We start from the raw sequence: 13,895 nt of genomic DNA on the forward strand, positions 1-13,895 counted from the left end.
TAGCCATCCCTGTAAAGTGGGAGCTGACAGCTGCTGCCTCAGTCAGACAGCTCCAATTCCTCAGCTCTCTACTGAAATACGTGTACATGCCATTGCTGGTCACAGAAACCATAGAAGATGTTTTGGTTTGCTGCAAGGAGTGAAAGTGTAACTTTTTTTTTTTTTTAAAAATAAAGTCTGAAACTCGTTAGGGCAGCATTACGGTGACCATGGGTGCACTGTTGAGTCCATTCTCTCTTCTGTCTAGACTTGTGAAAAGAAGTGTTCTTTCAGGTCACGCGAGCTAGAATAATGTGAAACATCCCATCACACTTTTACAAAGCATTAGCTAAACAAATGGGAGACTGCAAATGCCAATGTACCATGGCAACTATGAGAACAAAAAATTAAATACCTTGATCGTTTCTGAAAATCTAATTTTGTTTTTTGTTTATACATGTCACCATTTGCCTTTTTAACACCAGGCTCTCATTCCTTACCCCTTTTTACACTTCTGGGCTACCTAGCCACTCGGGACACATGGACTTCAAAGTACGTAACAAACGTGAGGATGGAGGGCTTAGCATACCTGGAGAGCTTACCATTTCAAATGGTTTTACTAAAAATTATACCTACCAATACAATACAATATTGTGTAGCAACAGAAAGCTATATTGTAAAGCACAAAGCAACCCACCTTAATCTCCTCACAGCATCACCCCCGTTTTAATCTGCTAAATTAATCATACTCTTTGGTGTAATTTTATTTTGATCCACATTCCCTTACTGAGTTGCACTTTACAGAAAGACCCACTCATTTCCTTTACAAAAGCCAAGCACCAAGGACTGGTTCGGTGGACTCTATTCTAGCAGTTGCCTGTGATACACTTCATTAACATCAGGCACCAGGATTTTAAACTCGCCTCTTTTGCTTAGCTCACAGAAAGCCCTCATCCATGCTAAGCAGGCAGTTCTTTATCCTGCAGCAAGCTCCAAGTTGTTTGAACACAATGAATGCCAAGCTTTCAAAGAAAGGAAAACACAACCACTTTGGCAAACGTAAGGTGGCAAAAATTTCTTTAGTTGGATTGACGCATGCTTGCAGACACACAGTGTGCCTTCCTTTGAAAATATGTTTCTAACAGTGCCTGCTCTGCATACTAAATGGACTACATCTGCCATTCTAGCGCCATGCCCCATTTTCCACCCTTTTTCACAGCTCAGGGGTACCTAACCACTTCAAACACATGGCCTAAAATACGCAACATACTTAGGTATAGAGGGCTTTAAAATACCTGGAGAATTTTTTCCCGTATCTTAGTTACATATTTGAAGTTAAAAAGCAAAGTAAGGATTACTAACAAGTTAAATGGCACAAGCAAAGCAGAATTCAGCAGAATGCAGGACAGTAGCAGAGGTTTTATTTGATGAATTGGGCTATCACAAACTTGTAGCCTGCATCCCACTGCATCACTGCCTTGTTGCTAGCCCTACTGTCAGCACTACTTTAGTCCACTGCCCTTAAAGGAATTGCTAAGTTTTAAGATACCATTTAATCTGAACTTATCTACCAAGGTGCAGACACACGCTAACACGACAAGTGACAATGCTCCTCAGTGAGGGACATAGGCACAGAGCTCACAGCCAAGACAAAGGATGGCTCAGGTGACTTTATAACCTGTTGGTGGCCTGCTCTGTGCTGGATCCCCTAAAAGCTGATGATCCTAAATTATAGCTTCTCTGAAATTTTAGCAGTGAATGTTATGTCCTCACCACACACATCTCTTCTCCTGCTCTCCTTACATCTGTCTCTTCTGCTTACTAGCCGTGACATCTCTTCTAGACTATTACCTATGCAGAAAGGCTTTTAGTACCCACTGTGATGAAGTTTTTTAATTAGACCAATCGCATAATTTTTTTTCCATACCACTCCTATGTCATTCGACCCATAAATTAGCTATGAAATATATAGCCAATAATTTGCTTTATTATCTGCATTTTTATATAAATGAAGCTGATGCTTGCACTATTACCAACTCATTCATCATCACTACCAATTATGTTCTAATATTTAGGAACTGTAGATAGGAACCAGAAAACTTTCTATAAATCTAGACTGAAAAGACAACTCCTGTTCCCTCTAAGCTAGGGCTAAAGCCAATGAACAAATGGACACAGAGGAGAAAAGAAACAGGAAACAAAGCTTGTCTACACTGTAGATCAAAGGACAAGTATGGAAAACTGAGGCAGGGCTCTGCTGAAAACAGTGGGACTCACAATGATGCATTTCTGTATTTCTCTTTGCACCTCCTGGCCAATTCTGCATAGCTTAATCCAGCCCTCTATCTCGCTATGAACATCTGTCTGACTCTGTAACAGCGTGCTACAAGAAGAACCTGTAAATTGGGGACTGAGGAAGGGAATTTGAATTCAGTTCAGGGTTTTACCCGAGAAGAAGTAAATAAATATGGAACATTGAGGGAAAAGAAAAGCTCTTTTCTCCATGAACATCATCCTTCCCAACCAATAAAGGCTTCATCCCTCAAGGTGCAAAGTACCTGGGCTCTGCTCTATAGAATCACAGAATCATTTAGATCGGAAAAGACCTTTAAGATCATCAAGTCCAACCGTTAACATAACACTGCAAAGTCCACCACTAAACCATGCCCCTAAGCACCACATCTACAGATCTTTTAAATACCTCCAGGGATGGTGACTCCATCACCTCTCTGGGGAGCCTGTTCCAATGATTGATAACCCTGTCAGTGAAGAAATTTTTCCTAATATCAAATCTAAACCTCCCCGGCACCACTTGAGACCATTTCCTCTTGTCCTTTTGCTAGTTACTTGGGAGAAGAGACCAACCCCACCTGGCTACAACCTGCTGTCAGGTAGGTGTAGAGAGCAATAAGGTCTCCTCTCAGCCTCTTCTTCTCCAAGCTAAACAACCCCGGTTCCCTCAGCTGCTCCTCATCAGACTTGTACTCTAGATCCTTCACCAGCTTCGTTGCCCTTCTTTGGACACACTCCAGCACCTCAATGTCGTTCTTGCAGTGAGGGGCCCAAAACTGAACAAAGTACTCAAGGTACAACCTCACCAGTGCCGAGCAGAGGGGGACAATTGCTTCCCTAGTCCTGCTGGCCACACTGTTCCTGATACAAGTCAGGATGCTCTTGGCCTTCTTGGCCACCTGGACGCACTGCTGGCTCATATTCAACTTACTCCCTTTCTCTCAATTTTAGCTACCTGAATGATCACATCGGGATTGCTCTCATCCTTAGCTTCAAATTGTGGACACAGAACTCAGAAATTCCATTTTCTTTAGCACTGGGCAAGTATATCAACAGTGTATCATTTCCTGGTTTCTGAATTCTTCAATTTGAAAGCTACCTGCATATATATTTTAAATGAAATTATGGGTTTCTGGCAGCTAATGGAAAGGCCACCCAAAGGAGGGTGTGGTGGTACAAGGCACTCACAACTGTGGACACCACAGATGGTTGGCAGATGGACAGTCCAGCTACAAATGTTGGCACTGAAAAGGGTGAGCTGTGCAGAGCAGCTGAGCTTCTGTTAAGTGTGCCAGAGAAGACAAGTCAAAGGAGATGATACATGGAAGATAATAAAGATGTGTCCTTCTTTACCAGCCATTTTATGTTTGACTTTGCATGGAAACACTGAGATCTAACCAGCGGTCTGTGAGTTGGGCTTGGCTGGAGGGGTACTTTTCTCCAACACTTTAAAGCTTAGTATTGCAAACTGCAGTGGTGGGTATATGGGCTGGGTCATGAAAAATTACTTTTTTAGCCTGATTCGTCACCTTCATAATATGAGTAAGGTATGTATATAGCAAATAAGTAATATAGCTTTGGGAAGAAACTATATTCTAGCAGGAATAAATCAGCTAGATTCTTCTTCTAGCTAGAACGATCTTTTGCCTTAAGTATTTCTTTTGCATGTAACTGTTGGCAACTGTATTTCCATTCCAGCCAGCTTTTCTCATTTTCTTCTGTAGTCAGCACAGTGAAGGTGGAAAGGGGGAAATCATGAAACACAGCGCCAAACCACTGAAAGGTGCTTGTGAATCCATACATGACCTCTGCAGCTCAGCCACTGGTTGAGATTTGTAGTTGTGCAGATTACTCTTACTAGACGACATAGGCTTATTAGAATAAAAAAAAGAAAAAAAGATTTGAAATTAATACAACCACAATGAAAAAAATAGGGGAGCAGCAGGCTTCTTTTACGCTCCATAGAAGAAAAATGTTTTGATAAAAAAATAATAAACAGAGCCCATCTTGGATCTCAGTAAGAATATCTGCAAAGTCAAACATGCAATGGTAAAAATTACATCATCTGTAATATTTATACCAACTGCTTTTCTTCAAACAACAGTAACACAGAAATGCTATTTTGAGCAGAACTAGTCACTGTATTTGTTTTCCATTAGATATACAATCTAGAATGACTCCAACAGCTAGCTGGGCATGAACTTTATTAAACCCTGTACCAGTTGCATCAGCCCTAGTAACTCACTGCCTATTCTTGCTGTTCACAATATTTCAGTCAGGCTTCAGAGGAACAGATAATACTCTGAAAATCTTGACAGGAATTAACAGCATCGTTACTCAAACTTGGACACAAAGCAGAGAAATCCATGCTTACTGAGCATGCTCAGCCTCAGAGGAATACTACATGCTTCTGAGCACACTGCATTGATTCGATGAATTACAACACTCAGTCATGATATAATGCATCCTCTTTTTCCTCTTCCATGATAAGTCTGGTCCATACCATCTGCAATATTGAAAAAAAAAATTTTTGAAAAATGCAGACTTGAAGACATTGACTACTCTTTCTTACCTCTATTCCTTCCTTGTTTAAGGCATATTCGTCAAAGTTCAAAATAGCAGTCTTGATAGTCCGGGGAGGGGGCAACACAGTCAAGCCAATATTAATAGCATTGCTTCGTTTTGAGTCCAATACAATGATCTCCTGTCGCTTCCCATCTGCAGCAGTTTTCTTGGTAAAGAAGAGAACAAGAACATTATTCCTCCAGCCTATTTTATAATGAAAAAGTCACTCCTTTCGCTAATGACTTCCCCTACTCAAGGGTGCTGACCCTGAATGTAAATCTAATGCATTTGTAGTCATCCAAAAAAGCTGAATTCTTTTACCACATCCTTGCTGGTATCAACATGAGCTGCCAGGATTTAACCAGAGAGCTGAATGCAGTCTCAGATGCCACGCAAAGCAGAGCCAGCCTGAGACACAGGAGTCCCCGCGAGGGCTGGGGATGCTGCCACTTGGGGCAAGAGTCGGTCTGAAAAGAGCCTGAAGCTGTCCCCGCCGGGCGAGAGCTCTGCCGTGCGGCAGGACCGGCCGGTGCAGGGCTGACGGGGCAGCAGCCGGGCTGATGATGGGCCCCGAGGGTCAATTACCCCTTGGATGTTTCAACCCAGAGCGGCTGCCGACCCTCTCTCGCCTGCGTGGCTGGCTGGGAAACACACGGGGTGGTTCCCACCTGCCTGCCAGCACTCTCCCGTGGGATAAATCCACCTCCGGCACCAGCAAAGGAGTTGTAGAGGCCTTTCTGGAGACACTGGCATGGTTTTCTGCCCTCTGGCTGCCAGAGGAAGGGTATTCTACCTTGCTGCTCATGATATGACTGTCAAGCCCTTCACAGGTGCAGAACAACTTCAACCCTTCTGCTTTTTTCAAAGTTTTATTTGAGACTAGACATAATCTTTGGATCTCACCTCCAGTATAAACTACAGTACAAATAATAATGAAAGCACAAAGAACTAACAACATACGCTTTAAATTCCATTCTAAAGAAAACCCAAGAAATTTCTTCCTCTCTCCCCGTTCTCACAGTGGCAAAATGTGAACCAGCTAGGCAAGATGACTCACAAACCATTTATATGGCGTAATGCAGTGTTGAATGTGGTCTTTACTTTTACACCTCAGCATGTCTCTCATTCTCTCACTGTCCCATGCCAGAAGGTGTCTCTTTGGCAACTATAGATATCATATACCAGACAGCCGCAAGAGGAGAGGACTATGCTCCTCATACACAGGGGTTTTTTCCTCCCTCTCCACACACGTGAACTTTGGAAAAATGTTTTTTCTGTTTTGCCTTCCTTTGCCCTGTCAGAGATGGGCTGAGGGAAGCTGTCAAGCACAGGAGTGTAGGGAGAAGACCAACACATTGACGCAAGAAAGCACAGACACGCTTTGCTGTGTGTAAACCTGTGTTTCAGCAAGGCACAAGCTGCAGAGACGTGACTAGAGGCTGCTACCTGGACTGTGGTTGGCAGCTCTGGCAGCAGCAGCCTCAGCACAGATGCACCTCAAAGGGGCAAAGAGAGAGACTAAGCAATCTCTCTTTCCAGGCTGCAATGTGGCAGCCCATACAGCTGTTCAGAACAGAGAATCAATCATCCATGTTGTCTACACAGGTAGTGCCTCTTGTATCCCTTGTAGATTTGGGGGAGGTCCAGGAGGAGATTCACAGATTCACAGAGTGGTAGGGCTTGGAAGGGACCTCTGGAGATCATCTAGTCCAACGCCCCTGCTAAAGCAGGATCACCTAGAGCTTGTTGCACAGGATTCTTACTGCCCCAGTCTTGATCTGTGCTCAGGATTGCTTTCAGACCAGGAAGCTTTGTTTTCCACTTCCCTTGGGTTTGCACCACAGCCACCACTGAATCAAAAAATGCCCTACTACCAGGCCTACATGCTGATTCTAAATTAATAAGTATGACTTTATCAAAGTACCTCTGGCTGTGGGTCAGCCCATAATGAGAATGCAGTTACATCATTACAAAGATGCCTTTTTCTGGCATAGCTCAGTTCCTTGCCTGCACAGGAAGAGGTATGCCCACTGGTCCCAGCAGCCTGCCCAGCATGTGTGTGGCACCACAGCCCTTCCATCATACCAACATGATTAACATGGTATGATGCAACTGTGAAAGTAATGAGAGGTTTGGGTTTTTTTTTTTAAACTTAAAAAGAAACAACACTTTTGCAGTAAACAGGATGAATTTTAGGAGAACAAAGATAACACTTGTTTTCAATTTTTAGATATCTGTTCTGTCATAACTGCTCTCTTCTTACCACCTCAAAAGCATCCCTGAAGCCTTCTTGAACTTTCCCTTCTTTAAGAAAGTCTTCTTTTTCTTGGGGAGCTACCTGAAGGATTGAGATGCAGCTTCTCCTTTAAAGCAGTCATTTTTACTTCCAGGGCCATTAATCACATTTTCAGGACCACAGTTAGTGGCCAAGACCACATAAAAACAAGCGGGGTTCACCAGAGACTGCTTCCTCTTGAGTCTGTATTGCACAAAGCCTTTTTTAAACCATCACTTTTTACCTTGTCCTTTGCAGCACAGAATTACACAGCTCCCAAGAATTTATGCAGAGAATAAGGGAAAAGGCTGGGGGAAAGGAGTTAAATTTAGGCTTCCCACATGCGGTATGGGTAAGTAAGCCTCAGAGCTGCAGCTCTGCTTTTAGGCTCCCAAGTTTGACAAGAGAAACATATTCATTTGAGGGACACATGATGCTAACCGCTGAGATGATTGCAATTGCTACAGTGCACTCTCTCCTTAACAGTGAGTTATGAAAGACAGATGAGCTGTATAGGGGATGTAAGAATGTAGGTATTTTCCAGAGCTATAACTGCATACGGGGTATAAAAATTTGGGGTAAGTACCTTTTTTCAAAAACAGGGGCAGAAGAGATTTTAAATTCATTCTGGGAACAATGTCTGAGTTACAAAGAAATCCTTTCCAAATAAATAAAAGGATGAAGAAAAGAGAAAGGTTTTACTACGATGAACTTTATTACCCTACTGCTAGGAAAAGAATTCCTTTTTGTCTGCAATGAAATTGCACATGTGTAAGTGTCTGACTGTTAAAATAAGCTATGACTATTAATTTCTATTAAAATATTAGGTGACTTCAGACTGTGTTTTATAAGTTCATTAACAGAGAATGACCAAATGCTTGAGGGAACAGTGCACTAGTGCACTTGATTTTTACATTTTAACGTGTCAGTATGTAACATGAGCCCTGAACTGCTGAAAATTATATTATTAAATGTAAACACAAAATTAATTATAAAATACAAATATATCAGGTGGTATAATTTGTGGGAAACAAACATTCCTGCAAGGTATTAACAACTGCAGTGAATTTAGATCTTTAAAAGACCTAACTGGCCAGATTCTGTTGCCTCTATTGAAGGCTGGGTAGTCAAGATCGGTTAGCCAAAAGCTGTTACAGTCCTACAGAAGCAATCTGATGAGCACATAGTCTAGAACACGCCTCTTTGCTTTAATTAAGATGGGAAGCAGAAAAATTTAAATCACTTTTCCAGAGGTCATATAAATAAGTAATTTTATATGACCATCAACTTAGAAATATCTCCTGCATTTAAACTGCATCAGCAGTACAGAAAAAAATGGGCAAACCCTTAATAGCAAGCTGGCAATTTTTTTATTTCTATCTCAGTTAGCAAGGATTTAGCACCAGTGATTTAAAATGGAATCACTCAGCTGCCACTGGCTTTGTCCGGGACACATATATATAACCTTTTTCAGAAATTCTGGTCCACATTTATGACTTGCCTTGGCATTTATTCAAATTGCAACAAACACTGTTAAAAGGAGTATGTGTCGAAGCATGTATATACACGTGTACATGAAAACACGTTCTTTAATTTTTCACTCCTACTAGTTTTTATGTCTGTGGGCACATGATAGATCACTATGTCCCACAGGGCATAGATGAATCAGCAAAATAATACTTCCCAATGACACGCAGAACCAAGTGGATGGCAGAAGGGCTGAACAACATCGTTTGATTCAGTAGTGCCTGTGTGTTTTCATTTCTCTTCACAGAAAAATAAACACTTTGAAGTACTTTGCCAAAATACCTGCTTTGTTTGGCAGAGTGAGAAGGAAAGAAATTCTAGACTGGCTTGGAGGGGATACCTGAACAATCTCTTTCTATTCACAAACAGAATGTTGTGGTCCTCTATTCCAGAAAATCAACATTTTGCAACTTAAGGTGCTCCACTAACTATAATCAATGTGTGAGTTGTCCAGTGTGGAATAAGTTTTCCTAAAATCAAGAATCTCCCTTCCCAGCCCTGCCCCCACAACTTCCATATTATATCCTACAATTTAAAATCCACTTTATTTTATTGCAGTCTATTGTGTTTAATGAAAAACTTCTCATGGGCCAGGAAGTAGCTGTTTATAGCTGTGTGTTGTGGAAATCACAGTGAAAGATTAGAAACTGGAGTAAAATTGGTTACAGCTGTATGAAAGAGCACATGCACGAGATTGAGCCAAGCACCCCCCTACACACCCTGACTTCGCTTTTCCTCTCATCTTTCTGGACTGTTCCTTTTCCATGCACCTGCTTCCATCTATTGCTATGAAATCTGGAGATCTGACTTTTGATTTGTTGCTCTGCACTCTTTTTCAGCTGAACCAACTGAGCTGTGAGTCAGACTTTACGATATTATAGAATAAACCTGTTTTGGATTGCAGCCATTGGACAGGAGAAGCTAGACACAACGGGGAATGTACTCCCTGGAAATAAACCAAGCAGTCTGGAAAAAGCGAGAGCTATCCTAATTTGAGTGCAATCTTCATACCAAACCTCAAGTCTTTTACGGATTCAGTGGTCTGCTTAATTATTCCCACTCTCATTTGATATAAGGACCATCTCCTGGAAGATTTGCTGGTATTCACCAAAACCACACAGGAGTCTCAGAAGTCTAAGCAGACCTCCACTACCGCACTCCTCGGTCGCCATTGTCTTCTCTACAGAGACAATGAGACTTCTATGTCTGTGTTATAGGACGGGGGGGAAAGACAGCCAAAAGTATAATGTCTCATGCAGAGAGCCGTTATTAGTCTCCATGAGGAAAGCAGTCACCTAAATCATTCCTCAGACTTGCACTAATTTCAAAGAAACCTGCTCACTCATCCTCCAGCCAGAAGCCAAAAAGCTGTGCCAAAGCATCAGGCAGGTTTGGGAAGCAAGTGTGTTGGGGGGGAAATGGCCAAAGGTAGTTTGGAAACGTGCACGGTGAATAATGGAAAAGTGAACAAGTCAAAATTCCAGCAATTTAACATTTTATCAGTATTTCTGGGTGAGATTAAAAGATTAAGAATCAGCCAGACTGATCCATTACAATGCTGGCTTTTAGCACAAAGCTAAAGTTTGGAAATGGCAAATATGTCATCATTCCACATTCAATTCGAGGAATTAAATGTTTTATGGATCTAAGAAAACACTCTCATTCCTTCCATCTATGAACCATCTGTGGCAGATTTGTATTTACAGGGAGAGAGATGAGGAGTAACACGCCACGACATCACCAGCATTCCTTCCTCAGTAGAAAAGGAATTAGAGAAATTAATCTCAACATCGGCCAAATGAACGATTGATCAGCTGAATGTGTTTTTAGAGCTGCTATGCCATACTTTTCGGATCTACATGCATTTGTGTCACAAAAAATTCCACTAAGAACAGCGATGGCAGGATCTACACAGGCCATGTACTTACGTACCTGTTGTTTGCTAGGTACTTAATGAGGGGCCTGACTGTTCTTCAAATCACAATGTTTCCACTTGGCCAAGAAGATCAAGAATGACTATTAGAAAATTTTGAGTTAACCCAGACACGTGACATGAAGAACTTTTGCCGTAAGACATCCAGTCTCCCCAGATTAAGAGCAAACAATAACATATACGATACATAATATATGTAACGACTTTTGCCAGCTAAAGAGAAGTAAAATATTCAAGGTACTGACTGGTTTTTATGTCACTATAGAACATATAGGAAAACATAGAAAACATAGAAGTGATTCATTTAAGTAAGAGAGATGGACATCTTTTACTAGCATTTTAACTGGAAAAAAACATTGTTTCCCTGATACCGATTACTCTGCTTAGAAGAAACAGAGTTTGTGCAGCCATGAAAAACAAATGCTCAAGCTAATAACTTTTTTAATGCTACTTCAAATTCCTACTAAATGTAACTATAAAAGACTTCCTTTTGTTGTTGAGTCTAATGTTAAACAGCCATGTCACCAGCCTTTGTGAATTTACTCTATAACAACGCTCCTAAGGAAGAGGGAATTCTAGCTACAGAGGTAGTTCCTGTGCCAACTTCTATCCTAAAATTTGGCTAGCCACATTGTACAAATTAAGGATTTAAAATAGGCCTGTTCACCAGTATAAAACAAAAACCCAACACCCCTGCAGAGTTTAGCTGTAAACTTGGTCCAGCTGATAAATCGATCCTTCAGAACAAAGCGCACGTGTAGGCTCTTTGCAGCAGATTCAGTTTGATATTCTAACCTTTCCACATAATGATTAGGAAAATATTACCAAGTGAAGAACTGTCAAATACACAGAAATGAATCATCATGCTGTCCGTGACCTTTATATGAATGTAACAGAAAATATTTCAGATTTCAATAGCTAGTTTGGCGCTCAGCTATGAACAAACTAATGTGAAATTCGTTGGTATTCTCCACCTGAAGTGATACTCCAAATCCGGTAGACCTGAGATAAGAGGGCAGCTTGGCACATAGACCACCCTAGCCTCATCTCCTAGTTTGAGGCCATGGAATATCTTCTGTCATAGGCTAAGCTAGAAACTCATTCAGTAATTTCCACTGTTTTCATATAAACAACATAAATCACCCGGATCTAAGTCAGAATGAATACCAATACAATAGCAAAATCATAGCAAGCTGAATGTGAGCTGTACCTTTGTGACAGGCAGTTCCTTGGATTTAGACTCAAAGAGATGCTCCAGTTTGGAAGTGTCCACCTTAATGGGTTCCAGTTTCGACCACAGGAATTCTCTGCAGCGTTTGTTGTTTTTACACTGCCACTCAAATGGCCGTACCTCGTTCCAAAACAGACGGATGGTTTTCTTCTTCTTTATAAATGCTGGCTGACCCCTAGAAACCTGGGGTGACCCTAAACCCTGAGGAGTGCTGAACAGCGGAGGAGGAGCCAATAAATTAGCAGAGGGTGGAGGTGGAGGCGGACATCCAAACAGCGGGGGAGGTGGTGGAGGAGGCAAACCCAGAAAAGAAGGTGGAGGTGGAGGAGGGGGAACAAGGGAGTCCCCAGGACCCATATCCATGTCCAACACATCTACATCATCCTCCTCCCCCAAGTCTGTAAAATCCATGTCTTTGATTTTAAGTTCTCTAGGATTAGCCATGAGCTGATCCCAGATGTAGTCAGATTCCTTCTTTGGCTGTGCTGGTGTTTTCTCGGGGACCTGTTCACTGATTTCATCTTCAGGCATGGCTGTCCCCTTGGCCAGCTCACCACTGTTGAATTTTTCCGCAAAGGCTTTCACGCTGCCTTGGTTGTCCAGATTTCCGATCTCCATCTTTTTGACACTTTCATCTTTGGCCTGCTTCGTCGCCTGAAGGATAGAGATCCTACTGGCTAGGCTAGTGAGTGACTCGTCGCTTTCCTCCGTCTCCTTCTTTTCCTCCTTCGCCTCCAGCTCCTTCTCCTCTTCATCCTTGGGCTTTTTGTTATGCGCATACAACATGTCCAGCATAAACCGCTTGTTGTTGAGGATGTTGCTGCACTGCTCATTCACACCAGCATCCTGAATGGTCTGCGACCATGGACCTGCAATCACACACACACAGATGGGAAGAGTCAAGGGGAGGGAGCCAGAGCGCCAAGAACACTCTTCAACCCACCAGAAAAAAGTTGGGGGGCACATGCACAATTAATCTGAAACTGGGCAAGCAGTAGCTTTGAAAATTTTGAAATAAGTGACAGTGCTGATATATGGCCCAATCTTGATGGGCTGGGAGTAATTCTCAAAGAAAGGAATGGGAGCAGAAAATAATCAGTGTAGCTTGGGAGGGACTATATAGCTGTCAGGATTTCAAGATTCAGGTTGTCAGATTTCACTTTGTACTTACTACCCCAGCTCATTTTATACAGTGCATAAATGCTCAGAACCGTTACTCATCTGGAATGGGGCTTAAATATCACGGCAATAGCACAAAACAGGTTATCGTTGTACTTTTCACCTGGCCATAAACTGGAACCACCCCTGGAAAACTTCCTTATAAAAGAGATCTTCCCTGCCTGATGTCAAGGTCAACATGTAACTGCTTACTCCTCCTCCTCCTCCCTCCTTGCTGGCTAGGGGAGGACAGCTTTCACATCTGGCTGTTCCTCAGACCTCCTGGCTGGGTACCCGGGTCGTCTTCACAACACGGACTATCTGAATCCCAGAGCAGGCTGCATAATACCCCAGGGTACGGCTCTCAGGGCAACTCACTGAGTATAAGTATAAGCAAGATTTTTAAAGTTATTTCTAGGAATATGAGCACCTTTATAAAAGATTTTTGAAAATGCTGCTCATCAACCACTGTTACCCTCCTTGTAATATATGACGGAATCAGAAGCCCAATGGCCTTCTTCCCATATCACAATCATTTAACATGTCACTGTAATGAAGCTTCATCTTTCTGACTACTGCTTTTCCCAAGAATAATCTGCAAAATACCATGTCTGAGACAGCACCATAAATAACAAACTATAGCAGTCAAATTGTAAAAACAAATGATGTAAGTGTCTCTTCGAGTACATTTCCCTGAATATAATACTCCTAACCAATGGGGATAATGTGTCTAAAAACTATGGTGCTTCTTTTTCCAATGGGCATCAGATGAAGTGATTAACCATGGACAAAAATAATTCTTCACACTTACTGTATTTCCTGTAGGACATTCCTTCTGTCCCCCATAGTCTTTACACATTTTATTAATATATTTTTTATAAACTCTATTTCTTAAAAACATCTTATTTTTATTGCTAGCCTGCCTTCCTTTTGGC

At 41.9% G+C, this 13,895-nt stretch overlaps 1 protein-coding gene across 12 annotated transcripts in view; it reads right to left on the reverse strand.

Moving 5' to 3' along the window:
- The window catches only part of FHOD3 (formin homology 2 domain containing 3), a 427,406-nt gene that overhangs the window by 55,099 nt on the left and 358,412 nt on the right, over positions 1-13,895 (reverse strand). For all 12 annotated transcript variants that reach the window (XM_075744719.1, XM_075744713.1, XM_075744720.1 and 9 more), the window contains 2 exons: positions 11,782-12,671; positions 4,844-5,002 (listed from right to left, as the gene is read on the reverse strand). In XM_075744719.1, coding sequence (XP_075600834.1) covers positions 4,844-5,002; positions 11,782-12,671 — 1,049 coding nt within the window. The remainder of the gene's footprint in view (positions 1-4,843; positions 5,003-11,781; positions 12,672-13,895) is intronic.

This window comes from Balearica regulorum, chromosome 2 (assembly GCF_011004875.1).
Source record: "Balearica regulorum gibbericeps isolate bBalReg1 chromosome 2, bBalReg1.pri, whole genome shotgun sequence".
NCBI classification, from domain to species: Eukaryota; Metazoa; Chordata; class Aves; order Gruiformes; family Gruidae; genus Balearica; species Balearica regulorum.